The sequence below is a fragment of the Genypterus blacodes genome, unplaced genomic scaffold (genome assembly GCF_046128005.1).
Source record: "Genypterus blacodes isolate CSIRO-AG114 ecotype Tasmania unplaced genomic scaffold, CSIRO-AGI_Gbla_v1 ptg000063l_1, whole genome shotgun sequence".
Classification (NCBI taxonomy): Eukaryota; Metazoa; Chordata; class Actinopteri; order Ophidiiformes; family Ophidiidae; genus Genypterus; species Genypterus blacodes.
Window position 1 is genome coordinate 1,648,238 of NW_027466875.1, and position 27,759 is coordinate 1,675,996.

The 27,759-nt window shown below is 46.3% G+C and overlaps 3 protein-coding genes across 5 annotated transcripts in view; 1 reads left to right on the forward strand and 2 right to left on the reverse strand.

The window, feature by feature from the left end:
* The window catches only part of adar (adenosine deaminase RNA specific), a 52,363-nt gene extending 45,979 nt beyond the window's left edge, over positions 1-6,384 (reverse strand). The window contains exons 1-5 of one of the 2 annotated variants that reach the window (XM_076154699.1): positions 6,283-6,384; positions 1,491-3,226; positions 1,029-1,333; positions 466-661; positions 107-297 (exon numbers count right to left, since the gene is read on the reverse strand). In XM_076154699.1, coding sequence (XP_076010814.1) covers positions 107-297; positions 466-661; positions 1,029-1,333; positions 1,491-3,110 — 2,312 coding nt within the window. In that variant the 5' untranslated portion in view covers positions 3,111-3,226; positions 6,283-6,384. Of the gene's footprint in view, positions 1-106; positions 298-465; positions 662-1,028; positions 1,334-1,490; positions 3,227-4,249; positions 4,529-6,282 lie in introns of those variants that run through there. The other variant, XM_076154700.1, reaches the window with a different exon arrangement.
* A 1,246-nt stretch (positions 6,385-7,630) lies between these two features.
* Positions 7,631-12,793, forward strand: LOC143003975 (neuronal acetylcholine receptor subunit alpha-7-like). Its single transcript, XM_076154790.1, has 10 exons — positions 7,631-7,682; positions 8,943-9,082; positions 9,226-9,270; positions 9,528-9,637; positions 9,727-9,806; positions 10,009-10,176; positions 10,815-11,009; positions 11,407-11,493; positions 11,638-11,747; positions 11,824-12,793. The coding sequence occupies exons 1-10, from the start codon at positions 7,631-7,633 to the stop codon at positions 12,679-12,681; spliced, it is 1,845 nt and encodes a 614-aa protein (XP_076010905.1). The 3' UTR covers positions 12,682-12,793.
* A 2,722-nt stretch (positions 12,794-15,515) lies between these two features.
* Positions 15,516-27,005, reverse strand: snx27b (sorting nexin 27b). Of its 2 annotated transcripts, none has more exons than XM_076154819.1 (13): positions 26,545-27,005; positions 22,566-22,797; positions 21,705-21,897; positions 21,281-21,345; positions 20,832-20,936; positions 20,535-20,613; positions 20,003-20,166; positions 19,807-19,896; positions 18,865-19,014; positions 18,492-18,620; positions 18,313-18,372; positions 18,179-18,227; positions 15,516-18,035 (listed from the first exon to the last, which is right to left on the reverse strand). In XM_076154819.1, the coding sequence occupies exons 1-13, from the start codon at positions 26,877-26,879 to the stop codon at positions 17,968-17,970; spliced, it is 1,719 nt and encodes a 572-aa protein (XP_076010934.1). In that variant the 5' UTR covers positions 26,880-27,005; the 3' UTR covers positions 15,516-17,967. The 2 variants fall into 2 exon arrangements, with proteins under 2 accessions (XP_076010934.1, XP_076010935.1); XM_076154820.1 differs by having other exon boundaries at positions 18,165-18,227.
* Between the last annotated feature and the right edge of the window lie 754 nt (positions 27,006-27,759).

Below are 27,759 nucleotides of genomic sequence, written 5' to 3' on the forward strand. Positions count from 1 at the left end.
CTGCTTCCCCTGGGGGAAAAGTGTACTACCACTGGTCCTCACATCAGGTGGTGTGGGGGAGGACACACAGAAGGACAGATGCAGAGGGAGGAGAAGCATTCAGTACCTTGGGTCATGTGGCGGGCCTGCCTGGCCTGTGACGATGAACTCAATGGGGTTTCCGCTGCGTTGGCTGTACTCCATTAGGAGAGACACCGGGTTCTTCCCGCCAGGCAGAGAACGCGACAAAGGCTGCCGAGGGGACTCCACCATTCCGATCACTTCCACAGCCCCGGGCCCGAAAAGTCCACCTGTGCCCTGCTCCACAATGGACAGAAAAGAGAATAATTATGTTTTTGGATGTTCTGTTTGCAAATAAAGTAATATTTAATAAAGAAGTCTTCCCTATACATGTGTAACGTGTCCAACCAATCAGTGTACTAATGTAAATGGATGATGGGGCTTCTTTGACCCACACAAACATACACTGGTGTCAGGCGACAGATCGGCGACCTGGTCCATAATGACAGTATTTCCCTCGTCTCCCGTACTCGCCCCTCCCTGCATCTCCCCGGTCAGGATGCGCAGAGTGGCTGCAGCGGCATCCTTCTTCGCAACCTTCTTACTGGAAGCTTCAGCTACAGGAAACAATCTGCCATTGAGCATCACCTGCATGCGAAATCTGCCAAGAGCGAGAGAGAAAAGTGTCGAGACAGAAGAAGTGTGAACTGAGATTTGTAACACTGCTGTTGGGTGATAGTAATTAATGGGGGAACAACATCCCTAAGTGTAAATTGTTAAATAAATCAATACATCAAATGACTTGCACTTATTTAAGAGCTTTATTTGGAGCAGATTTCTTTTTAGGACTTCAATCAATAGATACTGTACAGAAAGTACAAATGTGGGTAAAAGAAAAGAGATTGTAAATCTACTTTCACCTCTATTCAGTTACAACATGCATACAGACGGTGTTGATGTTTGATTAATTAATGTGAAACGCGGACATGTATGAATGAAGAAAGTAACCATCCCATTGTGTAACTGACCTTGGGTCGTGAGAAGGTCCAGACTGGTCGAGGAGCTGAAACTCACAGGTCTGGCCCAGATACTGGGCATACTCCATGAGGCCGCTGACAGGGTTCTTCAGCCTCACCTCCTGTAACTTGGCCTTCAGGTTCTGGGGAGGAGGAGCAGCCAGGGACACTGCAACTGTTCCCATAGGGCTGGTCCTCTCTCCGGTTTGTCTCGAGGCGTCCGTCTCTCGTCGAATAGCGTTGAGGAATTCTGGTATGTCGTCATTGGCCCACTGTCCTTCATTGGTCCCATCTTGACGTGAGGTAATGGATGAGGGCTGGAGGGAGGAAGCAGACCGGGAAAAGGTAAAGGCACAGATTCAATATTTCAGGGAGGATATATTGATCTATTGAAGTGCCCATTTCCTTTGGGTCAGTTAGATGCTGTCCAATATACTGTACATGCATAAACAAAACATAGAAAATGTTACTCACCTTTTTACTGTGGCTCTGCTCTGGTGTCCTGTGACTGTCCTGCTCTGACCACTGATTGGGCTCGGGGCTCAGCAGCTCTGGTGATGGCAGGAGGGTGGACTCAGTTTCCATCTCGTCTCTGCTGGTCCCCTCCTCCATCTTAATCCTCTCTGTTGAGGTGGCCTTTGCTGCCTTGAGGCTCCGCTGCATCCTCTCTCTGCGATGGTTGGAGAGCTCCCAAATAAGGGGGTTGGCACTGTTATTCTTGTTGACATCACCTTGCTTCTCCAGGGCGTAAAGGGTGGGATTGATCTGCTTGGCTGTCCTCAGACTCAGGTTCTTGGCTATGACGAGAGCAGTTGCCTCCCCCGTCTCCAGGAGGAACTGCAGCACTCGCTGCTTATGGTCTGTCATGGTGGGGGATTTCAGTTCTTGAACAGGGGAGCTTGTATTGCTGGGCCGTTGTCTCCCCTGGTGTTCAGCTGTAGCAGGTGTCTGTGTTTCTTCAGAGTCAGATGACTCTGAGGAAGAGCAGTATGAAGAACTGTACTCAGTCCCGTCTTCGATTGCTTCAATACAGACTTCCTCTGTTTCTACTTTGATTTGAAGGTTGACTTGTGGGTTTTCAGGGTGTTCTGAATTTACACATGGGGGTGGGGGCGGTCTTTGCAAGATCGATCTTTGATCTTCACCTCTGCACAATCTCCACTCTGGAGGGTGGAGTCCTTGCTTGGAGGCTTTAAGGGAGCGTTCCAAAGAGTAAAGAGCCTTGTTGACTACCTTTTTGGGCAGACGTAGCTTTTTGGCTAGCGATTTTGCAGGGATACTCTCACTTGGCCTCAAAGCTGCTAAGGCCCTGTGTACCTGCTCCTGGATGTCAAGGGTGAGAGTGATGGGAACTTCACTGAAGCTCCTCTTTGCTGAGCTACCGACAGGAGAGGGTCTGTTGAAACTCTCTCCTCCTCTGTGCTCGTCTCTGTGAAGGGATAAACTTTGAAAACCCTCAGACATAAAGTCTATATGGGAGGACCATTGCCTGTTAGAGTACTGGTTGCGGCTTTTTCCTTGTAACTGGTTTTGATTTGTGTGTCGAGAGCCTCTAGCACGGGATTGGTATGTGAGGTTGTGGTCTTGGCAGTATGGCCCTCTACCTCCAGAGCTGCTGCTGCTGCTGCTGCTGCTGGGGTTTGGATATCTACTGTATCCTGGCTGAGGCTGGTATGATGAACTAGGAGGTCTTTGTGGTACTGATCCACCTCCTCGCAGATTGGCTCTGAACTGTGGAGCCTCTTCGCGCTCCCCCCTCAGGAACTGTAGCTGGTGCTGAAAAGAATCGGGAGCAGGACAGGGAGAATGGTAATGGTTGTTCTGATGATGTGAAATGTTAGGTTTATGGTACGCAGGACTGTATCCTCCTCGAAGGGGTGGAGCAGAAGAGCTGAGAGAAGGCGGCGGGGACAGGAGGGGCACTCCAGTACGGGCAGAGCTGTAGAACTCGCTTGGATGCGGGACCTGCTGTGGGCCAGCTCTAGGGTAGAATGAACTTGGGCCAGGCCTGTAATAATTCTCTCTTGCCTGGAGGTGGGGTGGGGGGTACTTATTATAATGTTCCTTGGAAGGCCCTCCTCTACCTCTGCTCATAGCGCAGGGGTTGGGCTCGAAGGGGCAACGGTGTGGCTGGCAGTGCAGCACCTGTATGGGTGTGTCGAGACAGCAGACCCTGGTGGACAGTCAGGGCAGTCTCACGCTGACAGCACCTGAGACACAAACACAGAACAACGTCAAAAGGATATGAATAAACTGGATTAGTAGTAAAGGATTAAAATGGTATGCTTTGATAACCTCCTTAAATAAATCAGAATCTATGCATGGACGATGTCATTATTAAGGAGAGGGAGAAACACTCTCACACACATCGACGCTGCTAACTCTGTTATATAGACAGATGCCGATTATATCCCATCCAGTCAACAAGGATATTACAGGGTGACATATTGACTCTCCCAGTCACACTGAAACTTAATCCCTGGGTAAAAGGCTGGCGATTAATAATTCAGGCCTTCTTGCAACTATTCTGTGTTATTTCTGGCCTTACAAATTATTGCTGGATCTGGATCTATAGAGGAGAGGTAAGTGAGACGCCGACGTCGACCAAAGGGACGTTTTCAAGGACAGGGGACGACAAGGACTGCCAAGCTGAGGACGTGAAATTATGCCCGGCTACGCGTCTCGACTACAAACAACCCATCTGCAGGGACACTTAAGACAAAGAGATTTCTTGTAACAGAGCCCGAGACGATCCAAAATTTCGATATTCCCTTCTATGGTACGTGAGCATTGATTCTGCGTCAGGTGTCATATCCGACAACACTCCATTATGTCTGTAGGAAACAGAGCAGCAACAAGGAGACTCCAAATACTGAGTCAGGTTTCAGCCGCTCTGGCCCAGTCAGCACACTGGCCTCTGTCCCATAGTGCAGTGCTGTCCAAACGTTGGAGTAGAGAGCAGCACCCTGTTGGTTTATTCCTGTAACATGGCCAGACATGTCCAGCGGCCCAGGGGGCGGCAAAAACCTGAACTGACACTGACTCATACAACCAGGGTAAGAGCAGAGCGTTTCTTTCATCACATTACTCTCCGCCTCCATAAGCCAAGTGAAGAGTTCAACCGAGTGTCCTTTTACTTCTCATAGATGAAACCTGGTCTTTGTTCATGTTTTAAATCCGTTACCGCGCCATACTCACTGACTTATTAATAACGCTTGAATGCGAGGTCTCACCTGGAAACGAAGGCGGAAACAAAGGGGCGGTGAACGCTCTTGCAGCTCGGAGGTGAAGACTTTACCGACTTCCATGACAAAAAAGCCCATCGAGACTCCGGCAGACAGTACAAATTAAACCCAGACTTTTAAATGTCTTTCATTAGCGGAGCAGTAACGCCGTGTTTTCATCGCCGGGTTCCTCTCCTCTCTGCAGCGCCCTCAGTGCAAAGGCAAAGTAAAGCCGCCCGCTTATAAACGCTGCCATGAGGGCGCGTCAGTGTAATGAAAACCACAGCCCGGGAGATAAGCCCGGGATCACAGGGAGGAGAGCAAAAGTGCTGAGACGCTGAATGTCACTTTCGATTCCGTTTCAAAGGAAAACAAAAGTTTGAGCCACGTGAACTCGACCACCCCATCTAAGTCGCGGGCAGAGTCTGGTGTGCCTCAGACGCTCAAGAAGGGTGAGGAAGATGAATCAGAAACGAGCAAAGATCCCCGGCGCTCCTCGGCTCCAGTCCAGTCGGCCTGGACATTTGCAACTGGATGCAATTTTTTTGGGGGAACACATTCGCTCGGTCATCTCCGCATATGAGAGGATGAAAACAATCAGCGCTGACATTTATTTCAAAGGGCTTCGATCCTGCAGTGTATTGACTTTGGGTATGGAGTGTATCTAGGCTAAACTCTCTCTCTCTCGCTCTCTCTCTCTCTCTCACACACTCACACACTCTCTCACACACACACACACACACACACACACACACACACACACACACACACACACACACACACACACACACACACACACACACACACACACACACACACACACACACACACACACACACACGCTGCCTGAAACGACCTACAGTAGGAGTTAAAGTAAAGGACAAATTGCCCCTGAGTGAAATCAGACTAGGGGAGTTTATTAATAAACCCGAGCAACTCTGACCGGGTCTTGACATTTTTATAAAACTATTATATACTTTTCTATTACTTAATTTAATGTCTGCATACTGTGTTTGTATTGCTGTCGAGACCAGGTCTTCCTCCTTAAATAGGATTAAATCAATTAATCAAATGTTGTGATCAAGCTCGTCCTTTTAATTATCGATGTTAAAAATCATCCATTACATCCCAATTTCTTAATTCCTTATAGTTCCTATCACGACAGCATTGTGACACGATATCAAAAGGTGAAGATCACTACAATCCCACTTCAGACACACCGGTACAGCGCACTGTGCCGCCGCCGCCACACACACACACACTTGATCTCTGTGGTACAAAGTTACTTACTACACAGGTGTAAGTCAAAGTGGAAATACATCGTTTGCATTTCAGGAACTGGACTCAGTTTACAGCGGATACATCGATAATACAGAGGCTAACGTTGCTCTGTAAGACACTCGAGACGCCTGAGCAAACAAACATCCGTGTAACAGAGACTAAATGAGAACACCACAGAGATATTCAACTTTAAATCGCAACAATAAAAACAAACAAGCAATGAGAAAATGAGGTTTATCGTCAACAAATACCTATAAACGCCAAATATCAATCTAACGTTTGATACGACTCACGTGTAGAATTTGTCAGCCATTCAAATGACTCCAAAGAGGCGAAATAACTATTTTGCACAGTAAAAAGAAATTATAAAGGTTTAACTCTTTCGTGTGTGCTGGTTTACAGGCAGCGCGTGCATGCAGCTGTGGCGCTACTAGCTACTGCAGCTTAGACGTAAACATTGACATTTAACTAGCTACATGGACGCGCTTTTATATTTAGGAACGTGTAACAGGAAACCCCCATATAAGCTATAACATGTACAGGAATTTGACCAAATACATACAACCATTACGCAGTCACGTAGCATTTGGTTCACGTTAGCTTGTAGCGCGTTAGCTAAAAGCACACCGCACCGCCACTGCACCATTTCCAACTGCAGCACAAGCGAGTCGTTATTTAGCGTTAAAAGCAGCAAAAGCCCGCAGCGCATAGGAGCAGAGGCCCCGCATGTTGAACCACCTCACACGGCTTTAATTCCTTACCTTCACTCGCAGCGCTTCATTCCGTCCAGTTGTGTCGTAGAGATATTTGATCAATGCAGTGACAGAAACAATCAAAGTGCTTCTGCGCGGATTAGTGACGCACATCACTTTCGACCAGATACACAGACACGAGGCGCACATAGATGACGAAAGCAGTGGCCGCGTCCGAATAGTTTCCACATGTGACCTACGTTTGAGAACTTTTTTTTTGTGTCGTTTTGATTGTAGCGTTTTCAGTTCCAAACGCGACTTTTCTGAAACTTAAAAATCATTGCAGTGTGTTATTAATGTTTATTACAGGGACCGCTTATGTGTTCCATAAAGTTAATTAAAAATTCATATTTATGCTACATTCATGATCCCCAAGTATAAACAAAATATGCACGTTGGAAAGTTATTTTACAGACTAAGACAGACAAGTGGATTCAACCTTGGACAAATATATTAACTGGAAGAAAATCAAAGAAAAAACAATACAAACACTACCAACAATTTCAAATAAGATAATTTTATTTTTGAAAATCTTCAGAACTCAACAAGCAAATTAAATTAAAATCAAGATTAAAATAAATTCATAGACAGGGGTCATCGATTCCAGTTGTATTCCGACCATGACAATGTACTCCTTTCATGAAAAAACGGTCAGAGGACACGTTTGGTGCACATTATGAACTTGTTTATAAAGTTATTATATGGAGCCACTGGCAGACTTAAGTTTATGTCTGGCAGTGGAAATATTGTACTTTGTTATCATGTCCAGTGGGTGTCAGTATTACTCTATATTGGAAGTAGTGTCTATGCAAACTTGTTGTTGACAGCTGGGGTGGCTTACACTATAGTTGCCCAGTGTAAATTTGAAAGCAGCTTGCTTTAAAAAAAACGATAAGTGGCCAGCTCGGACAACAATAGCTAAGCTCCTTGCCATCTTTTTTCCTTATGTGGTTATGACTTGAGCGCTTCACAAGTAGAAGAGACCAGAGGAAATGGTGCAGGGATTGGTGACTGAACTGTGATATGAATTGTGATAACAGATCAAAGCAGAGAGGAATGTCTGCAAAGCATTAATGAGGATCAGCGTGTCAGTGGATGGCTCTGACTCAACCACCTTCCTATTGAGAGGAGAATCAGTCTCACCGCATCTCTAACCCACTCCTCCTCTTTTCTCGCTCCTCCGCTCTTTCTCCTCCTTTCCCTGCTCACCCACATGTATCACGCTCTCTCCACCTCTTTTCTAGTCTCTCTTTCTCTCTAGCCCTTTACCTTAACTCCCCTCCTCCCCTCCCCTCCCCTCCCTGCATTCCCTCTCTCGCTCTTCCACTCTTTCTCTGATAATACAGATGAATGCAGTATGTGGCAGGCTGTGGTGCTCTGGCTGCTGATACTCACTGCTTTGCTCCAGGGTGAGTGACTTTCAGTGATTCTTTGAGTAGAATTGTGCGCGAACAAGTGCTTGTTTTATAGATGTTGCCTGCATGTTGCCTGTGCTGTTGCATATTACAGCGAGCACTATGTTCATAATAACCGTGCATGCAGCAGCTCACTTAAACACTAAGAGTGCCTGAAAAATGTATTCATATTATGATGACCAAGTAGCACGATATGCAATACTCCTTACTGTAGATAGATAGATAGATAGATAGATAGATAGATAGATAGATAGATAGATAGATAGAAATAATTTACGGTGGGTGAACATTAGGGACTATTAACCGGAATTATAGTCCTCTGTGTACTTTCATGCTGATATTCAGTGTGATGTCATTAGTGAATATAGATTGGACCCTGCACAGTGTGTGTGTTAATCTTGCATCATTTGCTGATCATGGAGTCGTTCTTCCATATGGTTTGTCAGTGGTAGTTAGTGGTTATGTGCATAAAATGTGTGGATACTGTAAGAGTGTACTGGTGTTACACAGTTATCAAGGTATATTCACTGTGGCTCTTACACTCACCAACCAAAGCTCCCTCCATATCACAGTGAATACCTTGTGGAGAATGGGAGAATGAATCACGTGAGGATCGGAGGTGTTTTATGGTTAAGAGAAAAACTTCCTCTCTCTCATCATTGTGAGTGCTCTGTTTGTGTGTGTGTGTGTGTGTGTGTGTGTGTGTGTGTGTGTGTGTGTGTGTGTGTGTGTGCGCGTGCTTTGGGGTGTTTCGGTGTTTAATAGCGCCACTATTTCCTTCCCTGAATGAAACTGACATTTTAACGGCAGCAGGAAGACTCCGACTGTCTGCTGGTGATCAATCATAGACGTAATTGATTAGGAGAAGCTTTTGCGCTTCTCTCCCACCATTTCTCCCTGCCTCTTCTCTTTTCCTCTCACGTTCTTCCCTGCTGCTGTCCGGTGTCCTCCATCGATTGTATATATTTGTTTCTCATCTAAAAGCAAGCCAACCTTTAAAACACGCTCTCACTTCTAAAAGCCTCTCATCCATGTTTCTACAATTGTAAACTGTGTACCTTTGACAATTTTTCCACTCTTTTACTGTGTCAGACCTACAATTTCACTGTCCTGTCGTTGTAATCACAACTGTCCTCCTTTCTCTCTCCGTCACTTTGTATCTGGCTCTTTTCTGATTCTCCCTCTCTCCCCTGCTCCTTCCGTCCTGTCCCGTCCTTTCTCTCCCTTCACCTCCCTCCTCCCTGCTGTCTACAGTATCAGAGCAGGGCCCTCACCAGCGCTTTCTGCTGAGAGAGCTGCTGAGGGACTACAACCCGATGGAAAGACCAGTGGCCAATGACTCTCAGCCTATCACTGTCCAGTTCTCCTTCACTCTTATGCAGGTTATGGATGTGGTATGTCACACACAACAAAATATGCACACAATTGCATATGTCACCTGGATTCAAACACAACCGCATCGATCTACACAACATACACATTTAGAAAATACAGCAAATAGACCCAATCCTCTAATCCTCTTTCTGTGTCATACAAGGATGAGAAGAACCAGATCCTCACTACAAATGCCTGGTTACAAATGGTGAGTATAATAAATAATAAAAACAATAAATAGTTATTGATCCATGCGGAGAATTCTCTCCTTGCCTCCTCTGCAGGATGAGATAGACAACAGCCCCGCAGATGCTGGTATGGATTCATGGTGTCTAACTAATAGGCTCTGCATCAGCGTGATACTTAGAAACATGGAAATATAACGTGCCAATTATATCACCCTGCAGGTATTTCTATAGTTTTGCTTCATAAATGTAAATCCAGTGTCCTTGTTGCGTCTTCCAGCAGTGGTATGATCACTACCTCCAGTGGAACCAGTCCGAGTACCCTGGAGTTAAAAACCTACGTTTCACTCCCGACCAAGTCTGGACACCGGACATATTGCTTTATAACAGGTACATCACACATACACACACATATACACACACACACAGAGCTGATGCTGATCTCTAACATATCCTCTCATGGTGTTGTTACCCTCCAGTGCTCATGATAAGTTTGACGCCACCTTTAAGACCAATGTGCTGGTCAACTCCAGTGGCTTCTGTGAGTATCTGCCTCCAGGTAAGATTTAGTCGATCTGATGCAAATGAAACATTCTGCAGCAAATTAATTTCAGCACTGTTTTGTATCACTCATATGTAAACTCAATTCCAGATGTCTGCACCAACAGCTTTCACATTTTTAATTGGGATTTTTTTTTATCCCATCACATCTTGTTATTTGTTTACTTTTTAACTGTTTACTTTTGCCATATTTCTCTAAGGAATTTTTGTCAGTACATGCAGTGTGGATGTGCGCTGGTTTCCATTTGACATCCAGCACTGTGAACTGAAGTTTGGCTCCTGGACATTTGACGGTTGGCTGTTGGACCTTCAGATGAAGGAGGCAGACGTGTCAGGATACATGACCAACGGGGAGTGGGACCTGCTGGGTAAGACTGGTTGTCCAGGGCTTCAATTACAAAGTGACGCTCAGTATTTGCAGTCTTTAATTATTCTGAAGGTTAATGATGTTTGTTATGAAACATGTTGTTAGATTTTAGCTGGCTTGCTATTTGTCATTTTGTTAAGAGTGGAGTGGTAAAGAGAAAAGATCTGCTTCATGCACTTGTGGTGCAATGAGGCTCAAAGTTGTGAGTGGTCACTTTGGTTTGACCCTCCTGTAGGCCGGTTGTGTCGGTGGTGTTTGAGTAGGATTTGAGCTACATGCAGTAAGTAAGTGAGCTACATGCAGTAAGTAAGTGAGCTACATGGCTACACGAGCAAAGAGCCGTGTAGTCTATTACAACTACAGAAATCCGATCTGTCTCAGCTTTTTCATTGGTAACGTAGTTCTGAATTTTCCCCTCTTGCTCTATCTGCTTCTCATTTTAGGATTTTATATCCCGTTTTTATCTCACTGTCATATTCTGCTTCATAAAAGATGTTATTCTCCTGTTTTCAGTGAGGTGTTCAGTGTGTTCTTGCTCTCTCTCTCTCTCTCTCTCTCTCTCTCTCTCTCTCTCTCTCTCTCTTGCTCTCTCGCTCGCACTCTCTCTTGCTCTCTCGCTCGCACTCTCTGTCCTCTCAGGGGTCCCTGGAGATCGTCATGAGGCTTTCTATGACTGCTGTGCAGAGCCGTATCCCGATGTAACCTTTGTGGTGACCTTAAGAAGAAGAACACTGTACTATGCTCTTAACCTCCTCATTCCCTGCGTGCTTCTCTCCTCCATGACCCTCCTCGTCTTCGTGCTTCCTGCCAACTCCGGGGAGAAGATCAGCCTCGGTGAGGAATAAAAGGAGGGGGGAAATGGAGGGTGTTACAACCAGATGGGTCGGAGTGTGAGACAAGTGCACCTGTGATGAAATAAATTTATGGCTGTGTATGTGAGAGATTATTATTTATCCCACTTAAAGCTTGTCTCAGTGACGAATTACAGTCAAGATAACGCTTTAGGAAAATGACAAGATGGCTGAGATGGAGGGACGGAGAGAGACTAAAAAAGGGATAAAAGATGAGTAAGAATAAATGGGTTTTGCTTTGGAGTGTCAGTGAGACAGATATAGGGGTTGTGGGAAGAAGTCAAGTGCAGCATACTAAATATAACCTCCCAATGGGTGAGTGCAACTAGTTTCTTCCCTTTTCATCCAACATCTCCCTGCTGTCTTCTGTCTGCCTCCAGGCATCACAGTTCTCCTCTCGCTGACTGTCTTCATGTTGATGGTAGCAGAGATCATGCCTGCAACTTCAGATTCTGTGCCACTCATAGGTCAGTCTCCTGCCCTTCAAAGCCACATAGGTGTATCTCTGCGTGGGTGCTGGTGGGATCCTCATGAGTGAAATGTACACTGGTACTAGTACTAGTTTACTAGGATTTCAGTATTAATCCATCATTCTTCTGCTGCTGTTTCAGGTCAGTACTTTGCCAGCACCATGGTGATTGTTGGGATGTCAGTAGTCGCCACAGTCATTGTCCTTCAGTGCCATCATCACAATCCCAACAATGGACACATGCCTCATTTGGTGAGTTGGATCCTTCCTGCTTATTTAATATGCGTCATGGTATGATAAATAAATATACATCTCTGTCTGCTGTCAGGTGCACTTGGTTCTGCTGCAGTGGGTTCCTTGGTTCTTGCGTATGAAGCGTCCAGGGGAGGGAATGGAACCTGGTCTTTCACACAGCCAGGTAGACTCTCAGAGCAAGACCCTGTCCTCGCCAACCACCACCACCACCACCACCACCACCATCCCGACCCCAGGGCCCTCCATCCGCCCACAGAGCCTCACCTCCCTGCAGGTCAGTCTGACCCACCTCAGCCATCCTTTGCCCCGGCCCGCATGCCAGGCCGTCGTCCTCCCTATTCCCAGTCTCAGCCCCAATCCACACCCCCAGCCCAATGGTCATCTCCCTTACATGAGCTTCCAGACCTTCCAGACAACTGCCGAGTCGGAGTCAGTCCAGAGGGGCAGAACCACTAGTCATGGGAGGGTTAATGGTGCAGGAGGAGAAGCAGAAGGAGCAGTAAGAGGAGAAGGAGGAGGAGCAGGTGGAGATACACCCACCCATCAGCACCACCTACCTACCAGGTTCTGCAGCCCGCTGCAGGAACCTCCTGTGTCCCCAGACCCTGATGCATCAACACCCTCCTCCGTTCCCTATGGCCTGGAGGTCGGAGCAGGGAGAGTGGGTGCCATACAAGCCCACAGCAGTGTGACTCGACCCGGGGGGGTAGAAACCCAGCTACAGGCCCTGCTCGAAGAGGTGCAGTTCATGGTTGAGCGTGTTCGGGAACAGGACCGGCAGCTGAGTGTGGCAGAGCAGTGGCAATTTGCCGCAGCTGTCATTGACCGCCTGTGTCTGGTCGGATTCAGTGTTTTCAACATCATCTGTACCATCGCTATCCTGATGGCTGCACCCAACTTTGGAGAGGCGGTGTCAAAAGACTTCCTCTGAAAAGGCGACAGCAGGCAGGAGGGTTCGGGGAGGTGAAACAGACGAGGATCTGTCAGAAGCACAATTTCTGTAAATGACGCTGGGATGTACAGTATCACAGCTAATCTCCACTGGACCGACTACAGAAACATTTCTATGGATGTTTCATTGATTTTCTTCCCTCTTAAGTTTGTGAATGTGAGGACTGAAGCAAAATCAATTGATATGAGGAAACAGTGAAGCATGTCTTTGTGCAAGAGACTCAAACTCCACAGAAACTAACTGGCAAACCATAGACTGCATGTTTTAGTTTTTTCAGTGAAAGAGAAAACCTTCAGAGTCACACTTAAGCTACATGAGTTCTGGGTTCACTAATAGTATTTTGTGTGTCTGCCAGATTCCACATGGAACTGCTTTCTAGAATGTGTATTTTATTATTGTGCAATTTCAAGGCTGATCATCATTTCCTCAACATTGTTTCTAAAATGGTACTACATCATGATATTGTATATTCTGGAAACTGAAAGAGACTCTGATCACAGTCTACACATCAATGACTGAATGGGATAAAGACAATGGGAATTCATTTTTCAAAAAGCTTTTGTAATAAAGTTATTGCCATAATTCATTGGTTGAAACTACACAGGAGATGTGAGAGCGCAAATGACAACTGCTCCATTCACACATCACAGAAGACAAACTACTCTGTCTTTGTCCTGCTTATGGGAGTGACTAATGAATGTCTGCAAAGGTTAATGGCCACTAGGACACATACTCAAGTCCCCTGTTCTCATTCATCCTGAAGTAGATCATTGTGTTAGATTGAACAGTGCGGGAGCAGAGACTAATCATAGCCTACGATCAGTCGGTCCAAGAGGCTTTTTTATCTTGGAATGGACACATTCACACAGTCACACACACTCAACCCGACACACACACATACACATGTTCCCTGTGACCCTGTTTGTGAAACCTTATAACACACATGGCAGTGATTAGAAGTGTTGATCACTTGAATGCCAATTGTAGTGACGGACAGGACTGTAAACTGTGAAATAAACTGTCTCGTCTTTTGTATTCTCCTGACATCCATCATGTTTTCTTTTCTCTGGCTCCACTTCCTTGGATCGAACTTGAAGTAACACAGAAACAGAGGACGGGAGGAATGAGGGAGAGGTGAAATGAAAGAGGCGAGCCGGAGAGAAAGCGAAGTGGGAGGTAATGAAGCGGTGCGATAAAGAGGGGAAACAGAAGAAAAAGGCGACAGAGGGGCGGAAGGGCGGGCGATGCAGAGGGGGAAAGATGGAGAGAGGCAGAATGATGGAGAGCAGAGAGAGAGAGAGAGAGAGAGAGAGAGAGAGAGAGAGAGAGAGAGAGAGAGAGAGAGAGAGAGAGATGGGGAAATGTGCTGACAGAGGATGTGGGGAGCAGTGAAGTTTTTAACTGATTGCTCATTAATGAGAGAGGGAGGGGAGGAGAAGAGGAGCCTCTCCTCTGGGATTGTGTTCTTGTTTAAGTGTATTCGGCATTTAGCGACTGATGAATGCAAAGTCGCTTGGCAAACATAATCACATAGAACCATTGACCATGGGAAAAAAATGCTAATATTTTATGACAGAATTTTGGCGAAACCGTGTCTTGGCAGGGACATCATGTCACCTTTCATCCCCGCAGTCATTAATCTGACTTCAAACATCTTCTTTTTTTATTGTTAAGTTGAATATTTGCAGACGGGGCAGTTCACTGCTGATGCTCTTCACTATCTGCGGCCTGCTGAGTGTCTTTGTCTGTCTGACTCCTTGGGGTCGCTGCCAAACACGGCGGAGCGATACAACAGAGCAGAGGTCATAAATCTCTCATAAATCCCCCCCCCCCCTCCCTTCCCACCTCCCCGCTCCGGCAGCTTGGGTCACCCACCTGCTCTGTGTCCAGGACACAAGCAAATCAAGCTGAGGCAAAACACAGGAGTGAGCGGAGGAGCAAAGAGAATGCAGAAAGATGAACCCGCTCACACACACACACACACACACACACACACACACACACACACACACACACACACACACACACACACACACACACCCACACAAAGAGCGCCACAAGCAAACCAAGGGCACTGCTGTATACCAACCATACACACCTCTGTGTACTGCTTTCAGGTATCTGTGCCTCTTTGCTCATCTGAGGGGTGAAAGAAGAGGAGACTGAGTAGAATATAAAAGACAGCGATGGGTGAAAGGAACTACTTCAATTTAGTTTAATGAACGGAGAACCTGTTGATGTGAAACGAAAGGACATAAAAAAATGCATGAGATTTTTTGAAACATCTGTGTTCATTCAGCCTGTTTCACTAACTTCTGTCCTTCGTCTGTAAAGTTACAAACATTAACACATTGTGTTAAGAACCGCAGCCTCATCCTCAAGTTTAAACTTTTTTTTGTTTCGCTCTTGATAATATCCCACACCAGCAACACTCAATATCTGTTAATTACCAGGTGAAGACGTTTGCTGTGGGGTCGATATGGACTGAGCACCCCCCGCCCCCCTCCCTTTGCCTACTGGGTAAATGTCTCCCAGATCTCATTAAGAGATGTTGGAGTTGTTGGGGGGAGAGACCGGGACTGGGACAGGGAGGAGGAGCAAGGACGCATGAGGGGTCAGCAGGGGACATTCCCTGTAATAGGATGAATCTCGTTCACTTCCACTTTGCTTTCCGCAGTGACGACTGTGTTGGTTTGTTATTCTCGGGGCGTCCTTGGTTGTTCAGTCTTTGATCTGTCGTCATCATCTACTCTGTGGTCTTTGGCAGCTGTGGGACTCTTCAAATAGACGGAACACATGATACTTTGCATTGATAAATCTGTTTATTTAAAAGAATATGTTACAATTTATTACAGTAAGCAACGTAACCAAACAACTTTGTCTTAAATTTTACATTTCAACATGTCAAATAATCTGCTTTGTTTTTCCGATCCTGATCCTATTCTGAGCCCGACCTCTTAAAGCCAAACACTAGAGACGCAATATTGTATCTTATTGAAATTGTGACGAATGAATGCCGACTGTTCTCAGAAAGGGCGCGACAAAGGGTCAGAGAAAGAGAAGCGACAGATCTGCGACAGTCTTGAAGGCAGATATATCAGACAACTTCAGAGAGTCTGAGCTGCCAGTCAGCAGTGGTCTAGTAAACAGGCAGGAATCCATGGAAATGCGTTAAGCCTTGAGACCGCACGCTCAACTATTCAATTTGAGCCGCAACATTCAAACCTTCTTTGCCCCCACCAAGGTCTGTTTGAAGCTCCTTACTGGCTTCTGTGAACAGAACCATCACTATCTTTTCTCTCTTTAAGATGAAAACCTATTGCTTATATTCTGATATTCTGACTCTTAAGTCCTCCTCATGTCATCGCGCTAAACAGGACGACTCCTCTGCAAAGCAACTGCTGATGTGACATCTGCCACATCAAACGCATCGGCTGCTGATGAACATATTGACTTTTTTTTTTGCAGATAATGTAAATAATGTCTCGTTATGTATCTGTCATTATCTACCTCCGACCTCAGGGCAGTAGCCAACTATGAGGTCACCAAGGTCCAGACCTCGTGCTATAGAACTGTTTAAATCAGGGGGTTAAAAACGTCTGTGTGGTGTGTGTGTGTGTGAGAGAGAGGTGATTGAGTGTGCAAGCATGCAGCACGCAGTCGATACGATACTGCCTTCTCCACCCAAACAGCATAGCTCAGGTTTGGAGCTGTGTTCCTCCCCCCCCCCACACCACACACACACACACACTCCCCGTCCTTGGTATTTTCAAAGCTCTGGCTGCGGCCCTGCTCTTACATCTGTCTGGCAATTTGCGATCAATATTTCATCAGCATTCACACCCTTACTCAAGCTAATTTCAACCAATTCTAAGACTAATTGTTCCTTTTTATTATTACTTTTAACAGCGGCTCTGACATTACGGGTTGCCACAGAGGCTGTAGTAAATGTGCGAGCACTCCGGCCGCCTCTTTTAGCCAAGAAATGGAACAGTTTAAGAGCACACACGGCCAAGCAGCAGCTGCTGAGATAGAGTCCTGCATGGAGGGGCCGTGTAAATTACAGGGCTATTAGAAATCCTCTGGGCTCTCTCACACAAACCAATCACTGCCCAACGAGAGAGCCCGCAGAGAGCCTCCCCCCTGCTGTTTCATCTAGGTAATGCACACTGAACATGCTACACGACCGCCCTCACAGGACCTGCATCAGGCTCTGACTCTGTGGCTCTGCAAAGGGCCTGAACACACCGATTGGTGTGTGTGTGTGTGTGTGTGTGCGTCCTGTCATCATACCGTTACGAGTACAAGCTTATTCCTGTATTATTCCCACTACATGCTTGCTTTACTACTTCTCCCAGGTGTGGAGAGATTAATACTGTTGGATAAAGTGCAACGTCGGTCTAGAGTTTGACATTTTCCAGCTGGTGTGCTGAAGGATCACAGCGTTCTGCTCCGTACACCTGCCTGAAATCTCCCTGTCAACAACTGGATGAATGATGAACATGATCGAACAATCTCACAATCTTACAAAAAGGTCTGCTCTCCCATTTCCGACATAATAATACTAAATTTATCTTAAAAATGCAGATTTAGTCTCAAACAAGGAAATGTAAGTATGTGATTTGGTTGTGATTTACATTCTCTCCCCGTCCGTTGGGACCTCCTGCAATCAGGCATAGTTAAGTAAACATGCACATACACACACACAAACACACACACACACACCCACCCACACGTTTCAGCCTGGCCACAAACACACACCAGACGGATCTCTGGTCTCTAAACAGAGAGGCTTTGTGTTTTCCTCTGTTCCCAGTTTGCGACCAGTGACTTTCCCGTGTCGGTCCAGTAAAAGCTGCGACTCCTTACACTCGAGTAGATGAACACCAAAGCTTGACGCAACGAGTCCACGTGTACAAGTCACAATCGTCAGGTCCCTGCCAATAAGAAGAATGCTTGCATGAATCCATGATTTCAAGTTTATAAAGGACTAATTTCCTTTGGACAGAGCCCTGCCTAGTGTACGACTATAATGTGCTGAGTTCTAGTCCTGGAGTTCTTGTCTGTTTATGCTAATGTTTATTCTATTTGTTCATCTGCAAATGATAATTAGTTTGTATTGCGGTAGCTTCTCGGGTCGTATTTGCTGGAGTGTAAATGATGATCATGTAGTTAATAGCCGAGTGCTGCTGGGTCTGGGGTTAGATGAGGCGTACGGATCCGGGCTGAGCCGGGCCGAGCCGAGCCGATGGTGGCGGTGTGCAGTTAGGAGGTAATGATCTCCGTTCCTAGGTGCCTCCATCCCTTCTGTGCCTCAACAGCTGGAAAATATTCTGAAAGTGAAGCAGAGGTCAGGACAGAGACACACAAGCTCAGAGAGACACGCAAAAAAAAGACACACATAAAAATGTCCAACAGCTACTGCTGGACTGCAGAGAGGACAGAGGCAGGCAGAGCCTTACCTTGCCACACATACCATCTTTACTGCAGTTCTTATTGTCTTTGTCTGTAGCTTCCTCTTCCACCTGGGGACAAACATGTACAATACCACAAGTTAAGGACGCATGTACGCACAAGGAGCAGCTTCCTGTCTGAGTGTGTTCTTCTCACCTCCTTCCTCCACTTCAGCTCACAGAAGACTCTCTCGAAGCACTCGTGCATGTAGTTAAACTGACCGGTGGCCAAACGCAGCAAGCAGGAAGTCAGATGAAACAGAGAGATAACATTGGTGTTGACCTTATGACATTTGCGACTCATTTTGGTTCCAAATTGTATGTTTTGATACTCACATATGGTGTAAATATCTTCACCCAGCGTGGCTTCTTCTCTCCCCGTGCGTACTCAAAGCAGAAGGCCATGCCCTCTTCATCTGTGTCCCACCTCTGCATCTCTCCCCAGTCAAAGGCAATCACCTGGTTCTGGAAACACACACACACACACACACACACACACATAGACAGAAGTACTTATATTAAGCATTCATGGTCCAAACAATGTGCTTATAATCATTAAATGTAGAAACTATGTTTATACACAGACCCCACTTGGTGTATTGGACTCCTCTAACTCATTGGATTACTTTGCAGTTTGCCTGTAGGTGAAGTTTTGTAAGAACCCTGACTTCACTTCTACACGCACGCACACACACACACACTCTCTTGCCTCGAGTGTTCCCTCCTCTGTGCAGGCGTGCAGCTTGAAGTGGTGAATGCTGATGGCTGTGATGACGTGGCCTTTACGTCGGGAGTCACAGGAGCAGTGGGGGAAGATGATCTCATTGTAGCCCTCACATCCTCTTAACAAGGTCAGATACTAAGAGAAGAAACACGAGGAGAGAACGTGAACATGGTGAAGTTTATGTGTTACCGTGCAACTAACTAAGCTTTGAAGTCACAAATGTGTGTTTTAACTCAAGTCGCTGTTGTTTCTTCAATTGACTGAGACGTGAGGATCAGGATGTAGATGCAACTGGAGCCGCGTCATTAAATAACAGCTAACAGATAGTGTAGTATGATTACACTTTACCAATGATGTACACAGATTGGAACACTGAATCATTGTTCTGTTCATTTAGACAGTAATCACAGTCTGACTTGCTTATGCCTGGGGTGGAATCCTTCCTCTTTGTTTTGCTTATGCAGTGCACAGCAGGAAGGAGCTGCATAATTTATACCACAATACACACACGACCAAAATCTATTTCACAGATTCAGTTTGTTGCTACCAAGTCACAGTCATGATTTACAGAATGTATGCTGCAGAGGTCACACACACATGTACATTCTCACAACTTTGAAGGTGTTTTTCTAGAAGGACAGCTGAATATGACTCCAAATGATGTTTATGTGTATACTCTGCAGGGACACTTGGAGGTTAAGGTCAGATATTCCAGTCATTTCCTGAGCATGGATTTGCTCCTCTGACCCTCCAGTCACTCTCACACCGTTTGTCCAATTTGTTAGACGATACACATGCAGGGAGACAACCTGAGGAGAGGAGACAACCTGAGCTACACTGACTGAGCCTAGAGTCTTGTGAGACCCTGTAGCTGAAGCAGCAGCAGCAGTGTGGATGTGTAAGTGTGTGTTCATATGTGCGACTCACCATGGCCATCTTCTTCTGCTCAGCCAGCTTCTGTAGCTGGTACGACTGCTGTTCTGCTTTGATAAAACCTTTCTTCACGTCATCCAGGGCCTGTCAATGTTGTGGCAGAAAGTAACAAGTAGAACAAAGGAGCCGCGCACCAGCATACAAACAAAGGGATACAGACACGAAGACAGGGACAGGGACAGACACACACCTGGTGAAAGAAGTAGTTGACAGCAAGCTGGTTGTCATTGAGCAAGATCTCCTCCTCTGTGGTGAAGAGCCACTTGCGCAGGGTGAGGCAGGTTCCTGGGATGGCTGAGGTGTAGTTCTGTACGTAGAGTTTGTGGGGGAACTCGTTGGGGGCAAGCTTACGCACTGAGAGGAAAGGAAAGGAAAGGAAAGGAAAGGAAAGGAAAGGAAAGGAAAGGAAAGGAAAGGAAAGGAAAGGAAAGTTTGTGAATCAAGCACACAAAGCTCAGACCTGAGAATGAAACGTCTGCTGCTGTTTGTGTTTGGCTGGCAGACAGAACACACACACACACATCATGTGGCAGTAATGGAGTGCTGCTTGCTGCTGTGTGCTGCTGCCTCATTTGTCTGCCTTTGATCTGTTATTGTAGCACGTTAGCCTTGAGGCGGCTCAGGGCAGCCAAAGCTACCTTATTTTACAAAATATCAGCGTGAACACACACATGAACACACACACACAAATTCTAAAGCACCACTTCAATATTCCTGCTTACCAAAAGTGTGGTTGATGACCTCAAACAGAGCAAAGTAGCTCGCTGTTACACTGTCCATCCCTAATTTCACAACCACAGCCTGATAAGAGAGACAGATAGGGAGAGAGAGAGAGAGCGAGAGAGAGATGAAGAGAGAGAGGGACAGATGGGGGAGAGAGTGAGAAAGCAAGAGAGAGAGAGAGAGAGGGGGAGAACAGATGATTGTTAAGAGATAATAAGTAACTGTTGAACAGATTGTTGCACCAGAAAGCTGACGATGAAACAGGCCTGTGTGTGTGTGTGTGTGTGTGTGTGTACCTGGTAGACTTGGTCTGTGGTGGAGTTTTTACGCACTCTGACAGTGAGAGTGGTCTTATCTGGCATGGCTATTCTCAACTCCACATCTGAAACGCCATTGTAGTTCTACACACACAGAGAGAGAGAGAGAGAGAGAGAGAGAGAGAGAGAGAGAGAGAGAGAGAGAGAGAGAGAGAGAGAGAGAGAGAGAGAGAGAGAGAGAGAGAGAGAGAGAGAGAGAGAGAGAGAGAGAGAGAGAGAGAGAGAGAGAGAGAGAGAGAGAGAGAGAGAGAGAGAGAGAGAGAGAGAGAGAGAGAGAGAGAGAGAGAGAGAGAGAGAGAGAGAGAGAGAGAGAGAGAGAGAGAGAGAGAGAGAGAGAGAGAGACAGAAAGTCACGGGTACTTAGGAATAAGCCATCACAACATAGACACAAAGACACACACAGACACACACACACAAAGACGTCCTACCTCGTCTGATTCAGACAGGAACTCCTGCATGATGTCACTCTCTCCAATTACGCGTACAGAGCACACTGCCGAGGGAAACAATCACAAGGTGGATAATGTAACAGTGTCTTTCTACATCACCGCAAAGCAGCGCTAAACGCTAAATACATGGATCTGGATCTTCTCAATTTTCTCAGCGACCCTGAGCTCATATCACAGTCTGGCGTCGGTCTCCTGAGGGATCTGTGCGGGTCTGGATCATAGAAATGTGCAGTGGAGTGAACATCTACACACACTCCCACACACAGACTCTCATCAAGAAAGGTGAAATGATTTGGTACATTCTGAATCTCTCTCTCTCTCTCTCTGTCTCTCTCTCTCTCTGTCTCTCTGTCTCTCTCTCTCTCTGTCTCTCTCTCTCTATGTATCTCTCTCTCTCTCTCACCCTTTTCCAGGTATTCCTCCAGGCCTCGGCGCCGGGCGTCCAGCTGCTGCTCCGACAGGGAGAAGGGCCATTTCCCAGGCAGCTTGGGGAAAGTGAAGTTGGCAAATTCCCTCTTCAGGTTCTGATGCAGGATTACAAACTCCCGGTAGCGCTTGGAGCACAGCTGCCTGCCTGCCATGTATACGTTATACACCTGGAGAGAGGAAGAGAGTGTGGAGGTTAAAGCAGAGGCAGAGGAGGAGGAGGATGAAGATGGGGGGGGGGGGAGCCCCAAAGGGAGTAGGCAGGCGGCCCAGCACATTGTGAGTGTGTGTGTGTGTGTGTGTGTGTGTGTGTGTGTGTGTGTGTGTGTGTGTGCGTGCCTGATCAATTTCATAGGCATGTTGACATCCGTCTGGCACCGAGTGTGTGTTCATTTAACATTTCGGCGGATGAACTTATAGCTGAGACTCAAAATGTTCCTCACTTCTCTTAACTCACAGAGACCAAGGATTGATTTATATAATAAGGTTTAAGGGGCAAACGGGTTAAATCTAAGCCCTGGACACCAAAGTTCACATTTAAATGGTGTCAAATATGGATACTTTAATGTAAACGCTAATGCAGTCAGATGTTGGCAGGTGCAGCGTTTGCAGCTGGAGCTTTGAACTCGCAGAGAAATGGAACATTTATATGTACTTACCCTGCAAAAGTGGCACATTTTCTCTTATGAAATCCATCCCTCCAATCATCACACTCACTCCTCCATTTACCTCCCACCCTTCCACTGAGCCGCCTCGCTCTCTCTCGCCCTCCAATTATGCTTCCTCAGCTACTGCTCCCATCATCCAACCCCACCATCCTCCTTTCATCCGCACGCACCACAAACTTCTCCTGGCCGAGCTCCGTGTGCTTGTAGCTGGGCACAGAAATGGGGACGGCCTGCTTGTCCGAGTAGTCGTAGCAGGACTGAGCCGAGCCGTCGTCCCCCGGGTCCAGGCAGTCGGCTTCCTGCGGCGGGACGGACAACACGGCCAGCGCCAGTTCCCTTTCTCCGGCCCGGATCAGGTCCACCACCTGCTTGTGGGTCGCTCCCTCCACATTCACCCCGTTACTGTGGAAGGAGATGGGACAAAGATAATAATAATGATCAATAACTTGGTAGAATGGTGGAGTGAAAAGTGTATTGGTTGATTAAGCTGTGATGTCCATGACCTCAAAATGGAGACTTAGACAATAACTGTGTTGATATACATGTAAGTGCTGGAGAAACCTTAAAGCAGAGCATCAGTTCATGCTTTAAATAAACACATGTTCAGTGCTTGGGTGTGTCTGATGAGTCAGCCAACCAGCTAGTAGGCTATTACCAAAGCTGTTTATGTGTGACAGACAGAGAGAGAGAGAGACTAAGTTTTGCCCTGGAAAACACGTCTCACATGTCCCCCAGCAACAGGATTGTCACTTTGTATCATTATCACATCTGAGCATGAGCAACGTGTGTGTGTGTGTGTGTGTGTGTGTGTGTGTGTGTGTGTGTGTGTGTGTGTGTGTGTGTGTGTGTGTGTGTGTGTGTGTGTGTGTGTGTGTGTGTGTGTGTGTGTGTGTGTGCAGCCTCACATCAGATGTTTGCACTTACGCTTCACAGCCGCGGTAACCTGCAGTTAACTTTAGTCGCAAAAGCCACAACACCTTTCCTAATTTAGCTCACAAAGTCGATTTGTCAAGACGTGAGCCAGAGTGAAACTACAGCAGCTCCTCTGGTTCTGCTTCCTGTAATGTAGAGGGACGCTGTAAGTCCCTCAGAGCATAACACACAGCAAAGAGGGCCGGGTTTAACACAACCCAGCAGATTCTCACAATTCTACTTCAAACTTCCTCAAATGAGCCTTATGGAGTTAAAGGTTATTTCCCCTTGCACTGAATTCCCTTAAGTCAACCCCGGAGGCCGCATTTTAATTTGAATGATTAACAAAACTGCTTCAAAGGGTAACAAGGTCCTGTGATGCTTAAACGCTGATGATGTATTAACAGAGTTCCGGCCTCATATTGTGTGTATTTCCCATGTTAGACCACTGTGCTGCTAATTTAAAGATATTTGAGTTCAAACAATCAAATGAAAGCTCACAGCATCCCCTCCCGCTGTTGTTTCATATAAAAAGATATGGGAATGTTGGAGGAATAAATGCTGTGTTACACTAAAGCCTGAGTGCAATTTGATTGTCCTCTGCTCTGGGTTGTGTTGTGTTGCAGTGAGCAGCAGTGTGCTTACGTTTGCTGTTTTACAGCTATTCAGATAGAATACCAATACAAAAGCTGGACAAATTATCTTGGCATGTTTTCCAAAGAGCCAGAATCCGACCTGACCGAGCCGTTAGTATCCTGAACACCAAATCAAATAGCTGTAGTCAAGTCATTTGCATACATTTGCATTGTGTGTCTGAAGCCGAAAGCGAGAGGATATCTTGATCTGGGGCTCCTGTAAACAGATGTGTGTGAGCGATATGCAGGACGAGCCAATACGGTTATAAAAGTGGCCTTTAACGGTTAACTGATGCTGGTCTGTGCACAGAATTTTAATTCTTTAAATGAAATACAACAGTTTTCGCCGCAGTAAGACTCAATTTGGATTCAGCGGTTCATTTGTTTTCCTGGTGAAAATGATAAATCAATGTTTCATACACTGGGTTTGAGCTTGTTATTGGGTTTTGCATCACAAAACTGCCTGAACTACAGGGGAGAACATCTTCAAACATACATAGCTGCTCTGTATGCGACCATGCAAGACGCTCCACGAGTAACGATGAAGGTTTGCAGTGTTTTCTCAGCGGACGATCATCTGCAAACTCCTGTCCCAAGAGTTACACGTTCCAACTTTGAACAGAACAACACACAAATAAGAATTCAGGACAGGGGGATGTGAGCTGACACCGCAGTGCCGCCGCTAAGCAGCCGAAGCCGAATGATGACTGACAGCTGATCTCTCACGTCAGCCGTGACACATTTATAAAACCGCCTTGGCAGGATGTCAGAGGACTAAAGCTCAGTGGATGAAAACTCACTAATACCTACAGAAGGCAGTGGCAGGAGATAACTGCGGGTGAATACACAATGAGGTCAAAGGAGGCCCACTGAACCTGAGATCCCTTACAGCAAACTTCAGACAAAAACTCAGAAGTGAAATGAGACATGAAACAGCAGGAAGGTTGAGGCAGGGTGAGAGCGAGAGCCAGCCAACATCTCCCACTACATAAAACACAGACTAAGCACTCTGGCAGCTGTTTCATTCCAGCAGGTTTATGACGAGGTAATAAGCACCTGAAGCAGCAGCCTTTGCACTCACACCATCAGCACTTTCCAGCGTCATAATTAGCTCTTACAAAACATTTTCCTGCATGTAAAGTCATTCGGTTCTCTGGTTTAAACGTTAACACGCCGACGCTCATGTTTATGATGTAACTCGTATGCTTTAAGATGGAAGGAGTGTGTTCCTGTACTGAGAGCAGTGTTTTAATATTACAGGCTGGGTGTAGAAGTGGAAGCCGCACTGTAGAGTCTGCTGCATCACAGGCTGAGAGGCATGAGCTGTGTGTAAATGTGTAAAGTAAAGTATTGATTGCAAAGAGAATAGCTGAGGAGTGCAGCTATAGTGTGCTGGCACTGTGTGTGTACGTCCTCACACACTCACAGGCCCTGACAGGGACCACAGCCAAACCTTTAACATCCATCTGAATACATTGATTAAATACACTAATACGGAAATGAATGACTTTATCTCGTGGCCTTCACTGATGTGATGTGTGTTATTCTGTTAGAGGAAATGTGAGGCGTTTGGAGAATCGTTCTATTCATGACAGTGAATGGAGTCGCATGTCAATGGTGCTATGAGCAATTTGACTGATGTGGAGGTCAATAAAAGAAGAGATTGCTGTCCTCGGTATTTATAATGACACAATCCCAACTCTTCATACACACACACGCATCACATCACAGAAATAACGGGGTCAACAAACTGCCAGGTTACTGAAGGCCACCCAATAACAAAGCAGGGCACAAGAGCCAGCCAATGAGAAATAAGAGTTTTAGAGTGTGAACCAATCAGAACTGGAGTGAGGTGTCCCACCCTTCCCCCACGCCCCCCCCTGCAACCCTCTTCCTCACACACACACACACAGGCACACAAAAGCTGGTGCTGGTGCTGATGCTGAGCTGTATGCTGCACGTTCCTCTCCATAGCAACAGAGCCTAACATCAGCATCAGCAAGCCATCTCTGTGCATACTAACCACGGCAGCCAGGTCCCGTCTAGCTCACACACACACGCAAACACTGAGGCTCAATGGCACACACATCAGAGCGGAATCATCCCATGCACTGATGATGACGATGATGATTGTTAACTTTACCCTTCATTATCAGCCAAACCTGTGTAATGTGATGTAAGTAAGTGTACACTGTGTGCTGTGTGTGTTTGTGTGTGTGTGTGTGTGTGTGTGTGTGTGTGTGTGTGTGTGTGTGCGTGCGTGTGTTTGGTGTAGATGGCTGGAATAGGTCCTCAGTGTGACAGGAATCGCAATGATCACTGTGTTCTCTCTGACATACACACACACACACACACACACACAAACATACAGACACTCCTTTCATTAGGATGAACTGCTATTCTGCCCTTCAAGTCCACAGTGATGGTGGACACACACACACACACACACACACACACACACACACACACATCCCAGTATAAACACAGTTCCAAAGCTTTCTCCCTGCTTTTTTAATCCTGTTATGTCGCTTAATCTCAGCCGTTTGTGTGTGTGTGTGGTTCGCATCCCGCCCGGGTTCAGATCAGATGGTTGCTGACTTACACTTCCAGGATCCGGTCCCCTTTGGATATACCGGCTCTGTCCGCAGCACCTCCCGGTAACACGGCGCTGACATGCTGCAGCGGAGCGTACAGTTCCCCGTTGATGCTCCGCAGCTGCCCTCCTTCACTAACTTGTCCCCGCACATTGAAGCCATAGCCCGAGTCCGACTTCACTATCCGTACGAGCCGTGGGCCTGAAGTAACGGTGGTGGCCATCTGGCAGCTGCTGCCGCCGGTGCCCGCTGGAACGTTACCGCCACCGGAGCCGTTCCGAGAGGAAGGGTGAGGCAACGGAGGGACCGATGAACAAACCCCGTGTCCCTCGATATCCGCCATTTTTCTATGCTATTTGTACCATCCGCTCCAGCCAGTGCAGCTTACAATAAATATCCTGCAACACATTAGCTGGTAGCAGGCTAATCAGCTTGGCTAACCGAGCGGAATGCGGCGGAAAATGCCGACGACCTCCGAGAACTCGTGAGACCGCCTCGGGACGCGTTCCATTCAGAAAGTCGACACTCAGCCTTGTGTAGCGACCGCTGTCGATAACGCATTCTACTTTTTTTTAAATTAGTAGTTAATAACTATCCAACTTAATCTAATAAAACTAACTGATACTATTTTTTCTTTTTCTTTTTGTTGTCGTTGATTTATTAAATATTAATATGTTGTGACCAGAATCTAAGCTTTCTAAGTTTTCATTGTGTATTTCTTTATTAGGGAGTCAAGGTAGCTGGACATTGTCCTGGGGTCAAATCTATCTTTTTGGAGTTTCAAGTCCTCCCCATGGCTGGGAAGTTTTACACTCCTACAGTCCAAATACATTTCTTGTACAGTATGTGTTAATGTGAGTTTGAATGAGTGTGTATGTCTCTGTATCTGTGGTAAATACACGATAAGAGGCTATAGAGCATGGATGGGTCATTACAGAACTAAACATTAACACTACCAACACTATACACCCTGGGATTCTTGAGGTCTGTTGCTATTTTGTGAGTGTGGGGTCAACAGAGTGTTTTGCAACTTGTACAGTTTACATCCTTTATTAAGTTAATTTATTGAGAGTGGAATCCTCACATGCTTAATTTTCACCCTCATGTCACTACCAAGTCAGATAAATTCAGCCTACAGGTGATTTACCAAATGCCCTTTCAGATGAGTCCAAGTTCCTCTCCATTCAGCCTGTGCTCCCCTAAAAGAGCACATCGAGTTACTG

Bases quoted from the DNA above. Each gene is read 5' to 3' on its own strand.
- LOC143003975 (XM_076154790.1), top strand. From the start codon at position 7,631: ATGTGGCAGGCTGTGGTGCTCTGGCTGCTGATACTCACTGCTTTGCTC. The intron at 9,807-10,008 runs GTAAGATTTAGT...TATTTCTCTAAG, and splicing joins CTGTGAGTATCTGCCTCCAG to GAATTTTTGTCAGTACATGC. The intron at 11,494-11,637 runs GTCAGTCTCCTG...CTGCTGTTTCAG, and splicing joins AGATTCTGTGCCACTCATAG to GTCAGTACTTTGCCAGCACC.
- snx27b (XM_076154819.1), bottom strand. From the start codon at position 26,879: ATGGCGGATATCGAGGGACACGGGGTTTGTTCATCGGTCCCTCCGTTG. The intron at 20,937-21,280 runs GTAGGACGTCTT...CTGTGTGTGTAG, and splicing joins TCCTGTCTGAATCAGACGAG to AACTACAATGGCGTTTCAGA. The intron at 18,621-18,864 runs GCAAGAGAGTGT...GTGTGTTTCCAG, and splicing joins CAGAGGAGGGAACACTCGAG to AACCAGGTGATTGCCTTTGA.